Source organism: Eubalaena glacialis, chromosome X, assembly GCF_028564815.1.
Source record: "Eubalaena glacialis isolate mEubGla1 chromosome X, mEubGla1.1.hap2.+ XY, whole genome shotgun sequence".
Classification (NCBI taxonomy): Eukaryota; Metazoa; Chordata; class Mammalia; order Artiodactyla; family Balaenidae; genus Eubalaena; species Eubalaena glacialis.
In genome coordinates this window covers 89947605-89959863 of record NC_083736.1, presented here as the reverse complement: position 1 = coordinate 89959863, position 12259 = coordinate 89947605, and the positions used below count along the sequence as shown (strand labels likewise).

The following is a 12259-nucleotide window of genomic DNA, read 5'->3' as shown; positions in this document are numbered from 1 at the left end:
GGGGCCGATAGGGTACAGCTTAGTAGCAAACTCAACCAAAGGACTGAATCTAGAAACTTTTGCATAGTTAGACTGTGTGAAACTAATCCACCTAATTTTTCTGCTTCAGTTTCCTCATTTGTAAAGTAGGGGAAAGTCCTGTCGAGCAGTCTTGTTTTGATAATTAGGTAGGAGCCAAATAAATGATCCATATATATTCTTTCTTTCTTTTTTAGTCTCTGCCTCTAGAGTTATGGAAAGGTGAAGTAAACAGTGCGAGATTCACAAGTGAAAAATATTACTTGGATGTTACCAAGACATTTTTATTAGCATTTAAGTGAACTTGGTTCACCATCCTCTCAGACACCAGTGTATTTTATTATTAACAAAGATACTATTAGATCCCCACTATGAAGACTCCAAATCTTGAAGTCATATTCAAATCCTGGTAAAGACAATGTAATTTAATACCATTCCTTGCCTATATTTTAACCTGAAGAATTTCTTAGAATTGGTTCTTATTTTCAATTCTCACCATTCAAGCTTAAAATTTATGTACTTCAAGGTTGAATTACTAAAATAGACTATTTAAATATGTTCCCTGATCCCTCCAGCCTTCCCCCCTCTAAATCCTCACATGAATAGTAAAATGACACCTCTATAATAGGGAAATAATATTGCTTTCTTGGCATTTTGAGTTTTAGGTATTGTTATGATATCTGGTAGCATTTGGAAATTCAGTCCTTGAGTTTAGGAGGAGATAAGTATTAGAGTTGGCAGATTTGGGAGTGACTGGAATAGATGTTGTGAAAGGCAGGTTGTTGATGAGGAGAGTGTATAGAGAGAAGAATCAAAGACTGCACCTTGTGTAGCACCTAGCACGGGTCCTTGCATTTATTAGACATTCAAATATTTGCTGACTGATTTTAAAAGCACTCCTTAGCTGACTAACCATTTTCCGGATCTCCTCCCAAGGAGGACAGACAGGTTGTCTATTGAACAAAATTAACAGCCGACGGTAATGTTTTACTGTCCCCAAAATAATGTCTTCAGCTAAGATGTCAAACCAGAAATGCTAGGGAATTAACTTTGTTGAACTGCTGTTACTGGATATAATCTATCATCAGTCAACCTGATTTGGGGAAGAGGTTGTGTGTCATAAGAGGATCAGAGTTGACCACTGACTTGGCAAAATTTCTTCCTTCATTTACCCACTAGAATAAAGTTTAGTGCAGAGCAGGTGATAAACATCATAGGTGATTTGAAAAAAAAAAAAAATCCTGTAAAACAAATGGATGGATGGATGTATTCATTCATATAAACAGAAACTCCAATATCAGCAAAGTGCTGGATTGGGAAGCAGATGCCTAGTGTGAAGAGGTATCAGAGTAGGCTGATGTGAGGCAGGAGGAGGGTACCCTACTCCTTATGTAAAGTCATTAGCTACCAAATGTGTCATCCCAACGATATTGCCCAGGCTCAATCTTAGCCCGAATTCAGAGCCCCGTATAACTATTTTGAAGGGTAGGTTCGAGAGAATTTTCCCGTTAATCCTCAGAGAGGGAGAGAAACCATTCTCTGCATTCTCTAGACCTGTAAGGTACATTGTAGTGGAAGAAACAGGGACTTTTGAGTTATACAGACCTGGACTTGAACTACACTTCTGTTACTTTATAGTTATGATCTAATCCAAGTTACTGAATGTTTCTGAGACTTTATGTCCCCATCAGTAAAATGTATTCCTTAAGTCGTTCATGCAAGTTGCAGTAAGACTTAAATGAGATCCTATGTGTAACATTACTGTCATGGTAGCTGACACAATGGAAGCACTCTAAAACAATAGCTATTGTTGTTATTACCCTCTTTACTTATCCTCAGAAATTCCTAAGAAGGTACCATGGTCCCTGACTGTTCTCCCAAACCTGAGATAAAGTTTCTCTCATCCACAATTAAGGAATGTGTGTTACCAGGGCTTGGTGAAGAACGGCCCTCATTATCTATTTCACACTTTGTAAATATCATGCAGAGCTCCCTTCAGTCCGTTTCAATGCATAATATACATTTACTATTAGAAATGTTAGCACTGAAAATGTGTTACTGTAAAAATCAAGATTATGGAGGAGGTGAAACTATATGGATGCATCTCTTTACAGGAGCCACAAGACAGTATGCTTTGATCATACTAATAGAATTTGCTGCAATCAGAAGTGTGAATTTTTATGATCAGACCAGGGTAGACTGATAGACAATAGTTGAATCTCCATTAGAGGATTTGAGTGTGTAAGGGAATGCCTTGGATAACTAAGCTTAGAAATCATAGGAAGCACTGAGCGACATCCCCAGCCACAGATACAATTATTAAAAGGCGCATGTCTTGTAAAGGCATTTGAATGCACCTAAGTGATATGAGGAAATATAACAAAAACTTGGCTGAAATGTATGTTTGTTTTTCCTTGTGGTTCCTCGCAGCATTTTAGATGACTGGCATCCTTTGTTTTATAATTCATTCCTTGAAGTGCTGTGGGCTGGTGACCAAGGTATTGTATTATGTAGGGGATTTTTTTGTGTTACAAGATACTTGTCTGTCAAATCACATCAAGCAGCTATCATTTCTTTAGCTGATCTGCACTATATTAAAAAGAAGAAAATGTACCCTGACGGCTTTAGTGAGAACAGCTACAAGTGGGTTATTTCCCCAAAGAGTTAGACACAGTTTTGTTTATATAATTTGAATTTTATACACTTCACTACCTATGCAGCTGGTGAATATTGATGTTCTGCCATACTACCATAAGAATCCATAGAGAAAGAGAAAAGACCCAAGTGTAACAATCATGTGCGAAGGAGGAGGAGGCAGCCACATGCCACTCCTGCAGTCACGTGTCGCTCACCTTTAAGGGGATTTCTGTTATCTTTCATTTTGCATTGCTAAGAAACACACCCTCAACTGCCATCATATGTGAACAAAACTGATCTTCTAGTGTCTTCAAAATATAATGTTAAAAATTCATTGGAATTAACAGATATATTTGTAAGAAATATACATTTGTTACAAGGTGCCCCCTCCATACCTAAATACTATTGGGATCCAATGTATGGATACATTGAATATACAGAATAATTTTGTATCAGTGACTATAATTAAGGTGATGATAATGAAGTGACAATAAAGAAGAGTGGATTTAACTTAGAAAGCAGGCAGAACTGCCTATAAAAGTTGTGAGATCCAGACTCCACGACTGAGTAAAAGTCTGCCTGGAAGTATGGAAATAAAGCAAGGACATCTGTGATTCTCTGTTAAATAAATCATTTTACTATCCTATTTAGACATAACCCCCTCCAGACTAGGCTCTCTACTGCTCACTGCTGTACTTTCTGCAGTACACCTAGTACTTGGACTGCACAAAATCATCAATACAGGTACATCTGCTGTATGGAGCCAATGGCAAATGTTTGTGTATTAGATATCAGGAGAGATAAGAGCCATGGTTGATCTGTAATATGAGGCTTTGGAAAAACGGAGTGTTGAAAACTGACTGTACCGCAGAAAAGCAATGATATGCTGATAGAGAATATTTTCCCCAAATATAATGATATGTGGAAATTATGCATCAACAAACGTTTACTCATCTACAGTCTGGAACAGAAAATGGTAACAATGTCGGCCCCAAGAGACACTGGAAACTCAGAAGAATTACACTAAGAATTGGAGCAAGAATTTCAAAACATCCTTCTGAAAACAACTGTCTGAAGCCAAGAACGGCCATCAGAGCATCTGTAATGGTAATGCTATGCTGCCATCTTACGGATTACTGATATATGGAGAAGGAAAAGGGGTTAATTTTTTATTTTTAAAAAATTTAATGAAAAGCAATCAATAGCAAAATTGATTGACATCCCCGACTTAATCTGAATATTCAGTTTTGAGGTGGTTTTATTTTACCTCATTTTATTGCAAAAGCTGATGGAAATAAGCAATCTTGTCACAAAATGGACTATTATGAGAAGTTAATGAAATGAACAAGAATCTGAATACATGGATTTGAGAACGAGTCATGGCGAGTTTTCTTTTACTTGATCTCACAATTATTAAACCAGCTTTTTTTCAGATAAAATGAATGCACATCTGGAAGTAAGAGCTAGCATTCATATTTACAGAAGGAATGAAAATAGAAACAATCAAGGCATTACATATCAAAACACTGAACACTTTGAATGAAAGCAGATAAAGAAAAATGCAATTTTCCCAATGAATATGCAAACCTGAATAATTTAACATTAATTGAACAGAAGAGCTACAATTTTCCATCCGAACTAATTGCCTTTGATGATACGTAGGAGAAAAAAAAAAAGCTTTTAAGAATTTCCTTTTCACCTGGTTAAGCTATCTTGAATAGAGCTCATAAGCTCTTAGGGGACTTTAAAAAAATTAAAAAGCACACTGACTTTATAGTTGTACTTCCAACAATAGGCATAAATCCACTCCTCCTGCCTTCACATATTTATGTAGAGAAAGAAAAAAATTAAATGTGCTGTCAGCAGTATCACATAATCTTTGCTTTTCATTATAAATGTTTTTATGCACAAGGCTATCTCAACATCTTTTTCTTAGATTATAGCTTTAAAATGTTTTTAATTGAAAAATATGGGTAATTTTTGAGGTCAGAAAAACAAAGTACGGATTACCAAGAGAACTAATTATTGCCTTCTTTTTCTCAGAAGATGTGTTAGTTTAATAGATACACATAGTATGGGTCTCCATCCTCAGTGCAAGACAAGTGGGAGTTTCCGTCGCTCTGAGGTTTAAGAACAGCTGAGCTGCAAACACACTCAGAAGAATCTAAAAGCTCCTGCTGGGGGTTCTAACTGGCAGAGCTTTCAAAGATCTGTGCTTTATTCCCAGTAAAGGTACAGCACATAATTACAACAATGTACCAAATTCAATTCTGTGTGAGGCAGGTTGGAGGACAAGTCAGTGGGAAGCTATGCAGCCAATATACCCCCCTAAAGAAAAGGATTATTGATCATAGAAGGTGTGGGAACTAGCATACCCCTCTTCCCAGGAGGTCTGCTTGGGAAGACCTCCTGGGAAGAGGGATATGCTAGTTTTTTTATTTGTTTCTTTTCTCTCTCTCTCTTGCTCTCGCTTTTTTTTTTTTTTTTTTTTTTTTTTTTTTTGGTTTCTTTTTAACTCATTACATGTGAATATAAGCAAACCCAATGATATGGCTGCTTTAAAAAAAAAAAAGAAAGAAAACAAAACACCCAAAAAGTTTAGAGAAAGCTTAGCAGCCCAGTCACTGTCTCAGGTAAGTTTATTTCTTTCAAAAAGTCAAAGCCATATTTTTCCCTAGTCTTGCCAATTTTATTGTTTTTTGTTTGATGATGATTTTAATGAATTTTGCAGAAGTAATCACACTTCTGGCATATGTCTATCCCTAACTGATGAGATTTTGTTTTTACCATCCAGGAAGTTATATAATAATGGAAACTCTACAGGACACTGGCAAGGGTGATAGGTGTAAAATTAGGAAAGAGCATTTATCTCTAGAGAAGGCAAAGAAAGAAAAGGACTCAGTAAGGAATCTAAATTCTTCAATGTTATCAAGTGCCATATGGATACAGAATTAGGACTGAAAAGAGCCCACTTGATCTTGCATTCAAGCTAATACAGTCAACAAACATTTGGTAAGTATATGTCATGTGAATTAAATCAATACGATATATATACTTAAAGAAGTTGCAATCTAGCAGGGGTTATAGATAGTCAATAAATAATCTCGCAATTAAATATTTAATTAAAAACCATGAGAAAGGAAAAGAAAAAAGGTGCTCTGAGAGAGTTTAATAGGGAGACCTAATTTTGATTGATAGGTAAGTGAAGGCATCACGGAGAGAATGAAATTTAAGCAGAAACTTGAATAAGCAGAAGAGAGGCAGGCAGCGAGTGGGAGTAAGAGGGAGCAATGTGTGTAATGGTCCAAAGGCAGGAAAGAGCATGGTAAATTCAAAAAACAACGCAGTGATGCTTTAAGCAGATAAATAATGATGCAACACAAATGTACTCTAGAAATGTCACATCGAGGGCTGTGCCGAGACTGATTTGGAAAATGGCAAAAGTATAAGTGGAAAAAACAGGCTAAAAGTATATTATAATGGTTAAGGGAAAGATGATGCTGGCTTGGGCTAAAGTGGTGACGGCACAGAAAAAGAGAAGTGAGTAGAACCGATGTATATTTTAGATACAATTAGGAGGTAATTAATGATCTCTTCTAGATCAGTTTCAATGCATTGTTTAAGGCAGAATTCTGATTGCTGTTTGCTAAATAGTAACTAGAGGTAAGGAAGTAGAGAACAAATACACTAATCTTTGAAAAAACGGATGCTAGGTAATGAAGAGAGGGCAGTAGCTATCATGGACCTCAGGGCCAGTGAAGGATTTTTATTCATCCATCCATCCATTCATCCAGCTATCCATTCATACATTTTTAGGCAGTGAATGACTTAAGAAGATGTTTTTCTTCTGAAGAGAAGGGCAGAGTGGAGACTGACGAATTGAAGAGGCAATAGAATAACAGAACAAGAGTAGGCAGGGGATAATAATGCCTTAAACAGAGATAAGTAAATTAGTATGTAGTAGACTATCTCACACACACGTGGACGTGTACACACGTGCACACACCAGTTCAGTACAGTGGTTAAAATCACAATCCATGATGTCAGATTGCCTGGGATTGAATTCTGTACCTACTACTTACTATGTAACCTTGGACAAGGTCCCCAGCCTTCCTTGGCCTCAGTTTCTTCATCTGTAACATGAAGCTAATAATAGTGCCAATCTCATAGGGCCGTGAGGAATTCATGAGATGGTACATGTAAAAACACTTAGCATAGAATCAGACACAGTAACACCTCAATACATTCTTGTTTCTATCACTAATCATGACAACAATAGTATTAGTGATAATAAAGTATCCCTTTTTTTAAGGTTTGACAGAGAGGAAGCTAATAAAAGATATGGGTAGAGATAACTGTAGGTAGGAGAGATGTTGGAAGTTCTGAAGCCTAGGTGCTTTCCCTTTTCCCTGGTAAGAGATTAGGTTGTTTGTAGTAAGTGAAAAGAACGGGGAGGGGAGGGAGTGAAGACTTGTGGAAAGCAGGTAAGATACGGTATAGGGTATAGCCGCTATGGAAAAACGAAAGACCACTGAATAGGAACAAGTAAAATAACTGCTGAAATGGCAAAGAAAGTCCCGCCGAGGTAAAAGCTAAAATGTCATAAAGACACCAATTCGCTCAGTTCACCAAAGAGAACAGGGAGGCATAAAGCCAGAGAGTTAGAGGCAGAATGAGAATGCAAAGGAGCTCAGGTTTTATTCTGTAAACTCTGGGAGACACTGAAGGGTTTTAATACAGAAATCATAAGATTAATATAGATTTTAAGACGACTACACTAATACTTTTGATGGGGGAAGAAAGCAGAAGTAAGACAACCAGTTTGGAGCCTTTCTCATTAGGGCAGATGATTCTATGCATTTCCAAAGTTGTCCTAAACGTAGGCTGTCAATATATTTTGAGGATTAAAAAGTATTTGGGCGTTTCCAGACAGAAGTGAATTTAATTTCAGCATAGACCTGGAGAAATATATTTGAACATAATTTTTACTTTTAGAGATCTAAACTATGCTATTTTTAATCTCAGGCTCATACTTGGTTTGAATAATTGTCCTATAATTCAATTCAAAAAACACTTATCTACTATCTATTATATACAAGATATACATGCTTACATACATAGTTAAAAGACTGAGTCATATCATTATTTCAAGAATCTTTTTGCTAGATATATAAGAGATGACCTAAACTTTATTTGGCGCTTCCTGATTGATACTGCCTTAAGTAATTTACATAGCATAAACTACTTTGTAATGTCCTTGACTATTTCCCCTACAGACATGTAGCTAAGGATGGGGAGAGTAAATAAGAGGACCAGGTGACTTCATGTTCACAGCCCCAGAATTATTTATGGTTATGTGCACAAACAAGAAATCTCTTCCATTTTCTACTTTGCTTTGAGTTCAGAAGTTATATTGCTTTTTATGTCCCCAAACTTCATTTCCTCAGTGTGGTACCAAGGATATTCCTCTTGAAGGATTTGCTTGGCAAACTAATACATCTTCCAAGATAAACTGCATTCAGAAAAAAAATGGCTTCAGAGAAATTGTGTAGTGTACCTACTGTAAAACTCATAACCACCATGGCACAGCTGAATTCTCAGATGGTATATAGCCTTGCTTCAATTATAATATGAATTCAAGTAGCTTAAGTTTCAAGTGTGGACTTTGGTCTAGAAAATTTTACTATTTAATATTGTGTTAAAGTGCTGCTACTTAGTAAACAATATCTGGCCAGTTTAGTTGATTAATTTGCCTAATTCAAAAACGAGAGATATCTCTTCCTCAGGTACCTTTACATGCTCTATCTCACCCTAAATATACATTCCTGATTTGCTTTTCAAGGATTTGACAGAATCCTCCTACATCAGCATATGCAATGCCATATCTGAAAATTAATAAACTCTAAATATGATCAAGCAGTTATTGCATATGTTCAAAAGGAACATACTCTGTTCCATCTATCACATTTTGATTTTAAACACGATTTTTAAATTGCAAAGTACCAAATCAGATCAATTCAAATACATTCCTATTAAAGAGGTTAAACCCAAACGAACTTTTTGGCCAACCCAATATTTCAGATGAAGCAGACAGTGTTTGACTATTGGGTCCGGCGGTAATTTTAAGTAGTCTTAGTATGCAGATGGAAAATGGTCAGAGAGCCAGGGTAAAACTGAAAGCTGTAATAGAACTGTTTGTTCACATGGCAAACAAACTTGTATGGAACACCTAAGTCAAAAATAGCTTTTCTCTAAGAAAGTAAATAAATCATCATGCCCTCTTTCCCACCATCTTTTTTTATTTTTCCCTATTATTTGAATAGAGGTTTTGGGGAAAGCTATGCATATGTATATATAGGTATATGTATATATATATACACATGTATATAAAACTATATTTTTTAATACATATTTATACCTAGTCATCTTTTGTACCCCTTAAAATGAAGAGGAGATAAGAAAACATAATTCATTCCAATAATTATTTAATCATGGTAAAGCATGATGTGTATTTATGAAATTTTCTTTCCAGCTGAAACAGTGTATGTAAAGCTTTCAATCAATTAATGACACTCTATGGGATATCTGAAAATTCTTGTGCTTTTTCTAATACAATATATACCACAGAAAACAGTCTCTAGAACATTACTAATTATCTAGTTTCCGCCCTTATTCTTAGCCTAACTCTTTTAGGGCTAAATTCTAGCATCAAGATCTAAATAGAAGAAAAAACAGTCAATACAATAATATGTATTATTTTTCATATATTAATATCAGCACTGATATAGAGGAAGGCCCACGAGATGTCTAGAGGTATTTCATAATGTAAATCTTAATTTCTTTAGTTTTCAATAATATTATAAATAATAAACAAGGATTTTTTTTCCTGACAGCTAATGTTATATTAAGTTATGTAGTTATTATACAGTAGAAAAAAATATCAGCGATTGAAATGTCTTTTTTTTTTTCACTGTTTCTGATAAGTGTTACCTCCAAGCTGAGTTTGTGGGCCCTTAGGCTAGATACATACCACAACTCCAAACTGTTCAGGCTCACAAAGGTCATCATATTCATTCTTCAGCTGTGCTAATTCATTGAGTACCTTCTGCTCAGGAAGATGTTTTATAAGGTTCTAAAAAGAAATAAAAGCATAAAAGTTTAGTATTTCATGATTAGGATTATTAAACATGCATTAACAACTCTAAAAGTGATTAACTAGAAGAGTGGATAAATTTCTGATTGTGGTTCTGCCATAGTACCAGTGTATCTTCCCCTTCTTCCCAAAAACTTAACCAAAAAATGAATGACAATTTAATGTGAATAAATACATAAACATGTTTGGTGTCTATGCACTACAGCACATAAATGTTAAATTAAAAAATCATGTGACAATAAATAACAATCCAAAACTGACTAACTTTCTGGGCCTTAAACACATAGCATAATTTCTAAGTTTTATTTCCTGTCCTGGTAATTAGTCAATCTATATAAAAAACAGAAAAATACTATGTAGAATTAACTCATGGGCAATAATAATAATAATAATAATCAACTCTAATCTTCATAATTGGCAAAATTGGGAATCATCTTCAATCTTATAAACCGCACCAAGCCTGTAAAAATTAATCTCCCATTATTTACAATATCTGTATTTTTTTCTTTCTTTCTATTCTGTTCTTCTATGTGATTCCTAATTTCCAATACAGTTATCAAGAAACAAGCCTAGCCTTGGCCCCTAAAGTCCATACATCATTTTCCCAGCTATTTAAGCTTTACCGCCTCACAGCTGGCCACATAAGAGTCCAACACTGAGTCTGAGGGACAAGTGTGCAGCCCAACTAAAATATTCAAGCACATTAAAACTACCTTTCAGAACAACTTGAATATATATACAATATCTGTATTTAAGTACATAATATATTCCAACTTTAATGCAGAACCAAGAAAAAGTGATGAAGTCTGATGCATGTTCAAGTTTGATGCCTAAGAGAATCAAAATTAATGAATTCTTCTCAACCTAGCTTATCTTGGACTTTGGTACAGTTCTAACTATCATCACATTAACTTGCAACCAACGTTTTGGGGATCTATATGGAATTTAAAAAGGCATATGAAAGGGAAGAAAGCAGGAAACAAAGATTTAAGAAAGTAGAGTTGATGAAAAATGGCAGAGAAGGAAGCTCCAGAGATTGATCCCTCCATCAAAGCAGCCACTGAGCTGGAAAGAGTGATTTAATAAACTATTTCAGAACTGTGGAACCTGACTGGATAATTACAACAAGGGAAGTGTTTGATAAAGAGAGACTCTGGTAGGAGAATGACATGCATAAAACAGATACCATATACTATTCCTCAGCACCACTGTGAAGATAGTGCCTGAGTTGCCAAAGGGGACGGCTGATGCCAGGGTGAGCAGTGGGGACGTTGTTCTCCGAAATTTGGAGATCTGAGTTTTGGTTGGTTTGGCAGATGCTTGCCTTGGTTTCAACATTCTCTGGTTGCAGCAGCTTTCCCTGATAGCATCTATTGGAAGATTTAAACAGATAGAAACACCTCTCCTGCTTTTTGGAACCAGATATTTAAGGAAATCTTTGTCAGGTCACTGGCTGACAGAAGAGATAATGAAACCCAAACTACAATGACCACACACAAGGAATACACACTACCACTTTCAGCAAACAAAAATCAGCAGTCTGTAAGGAGTGGCAGAATCAGATTCCCAGAGTTATAGTATATTCAAATGTCCAGTTCTCAAAAAAAAAATTACGAAGCACGTGAAGAAACAGGAAACAGGGCCTGTGAAGGGGAAAATAAAAAGAATTTGACAGAAACTATCCCTAAAGAAGCTCAGACTTTAAAGTTATTAGTCAAAAATATTAAATCAACTGTCTTAAACATGCTTAATGAGCTAAAGGAGGCTATGGACAAATAACTAAAGGAAATCAGGAGGATGATGTTATGAACAGAATGAGAATATCAATAAAGACACAGAAATTACAAAAAGGAATCCAAAAGAAATTCTGGAAGTGAAAAGTACAATAACTGAAATGAAAAATTTACTAGAGGGGTTCCACAGCAGATTTGAGCAGGCAGAAGAAAGGACTGATGAACTTGAAGATAAGGAAATTGAAATGATTCAGTCTGAGGAACAGAAAGATAAAAGAATGAAGAAAAATAAACAGAGCCTGAGGGATCTGTGGGACACCAAGCACACCAACATGTACATCACAGGATTCCCAGAAGAGAAAGGGGCAGAAAAAATATATGAAGAAATAATGGTTGAAAACTTCCTAACTCTGATGAAATACATAAATATTCACATCCAAAGAGCTCATTAACTCCGAGCAGGACATCAAAGAGGTCCACTCTGAGACACTTCCTAATCAAACTGTCAAAATGTAGAAAAAGAATTTTTAAAGCAGCAAGAGGGAAGTGAATTGTCACATTTAATAGAGCCTCAATAGGATTAATATATGATTTCTACCATAGGAGTCAAAAGGTAGTGAGATAACATATTTAAAGTGCTGAAATAAATGACTATCAATAAGAATTTTATATCCACCAAACCATCTTCCTCCAAGAATGAAAAACTAAGACATTCCCA

General features: G+C 35.6%; 1 protein-coding gene across 4 annotated transcripts in view; it reads right to left on the bottom strand.

Annotated features, from left to right (window-relative positions):
• The window catches only part of DIAPH2 (diaphanous related formin 2), an 878028-nt gene that overhangs the window by 415305 nt on the left and 450464 nt on the right, over positions 1-12259 (bottom strand). For all 4 annotated transcript variants that reach the window (XM_061179189.1, XM_061179191.1, XM_061179192.1 and 1 more), the window contains one exon: positions 9686-9787. In XM_061179189.1, coding sequence (XP_061035172.1) covers positions 9686-9787 — 102 coding nt within the window. The remainder of the gene's footprint in view (positions 1-9685; positions 9788-12259) is intronic.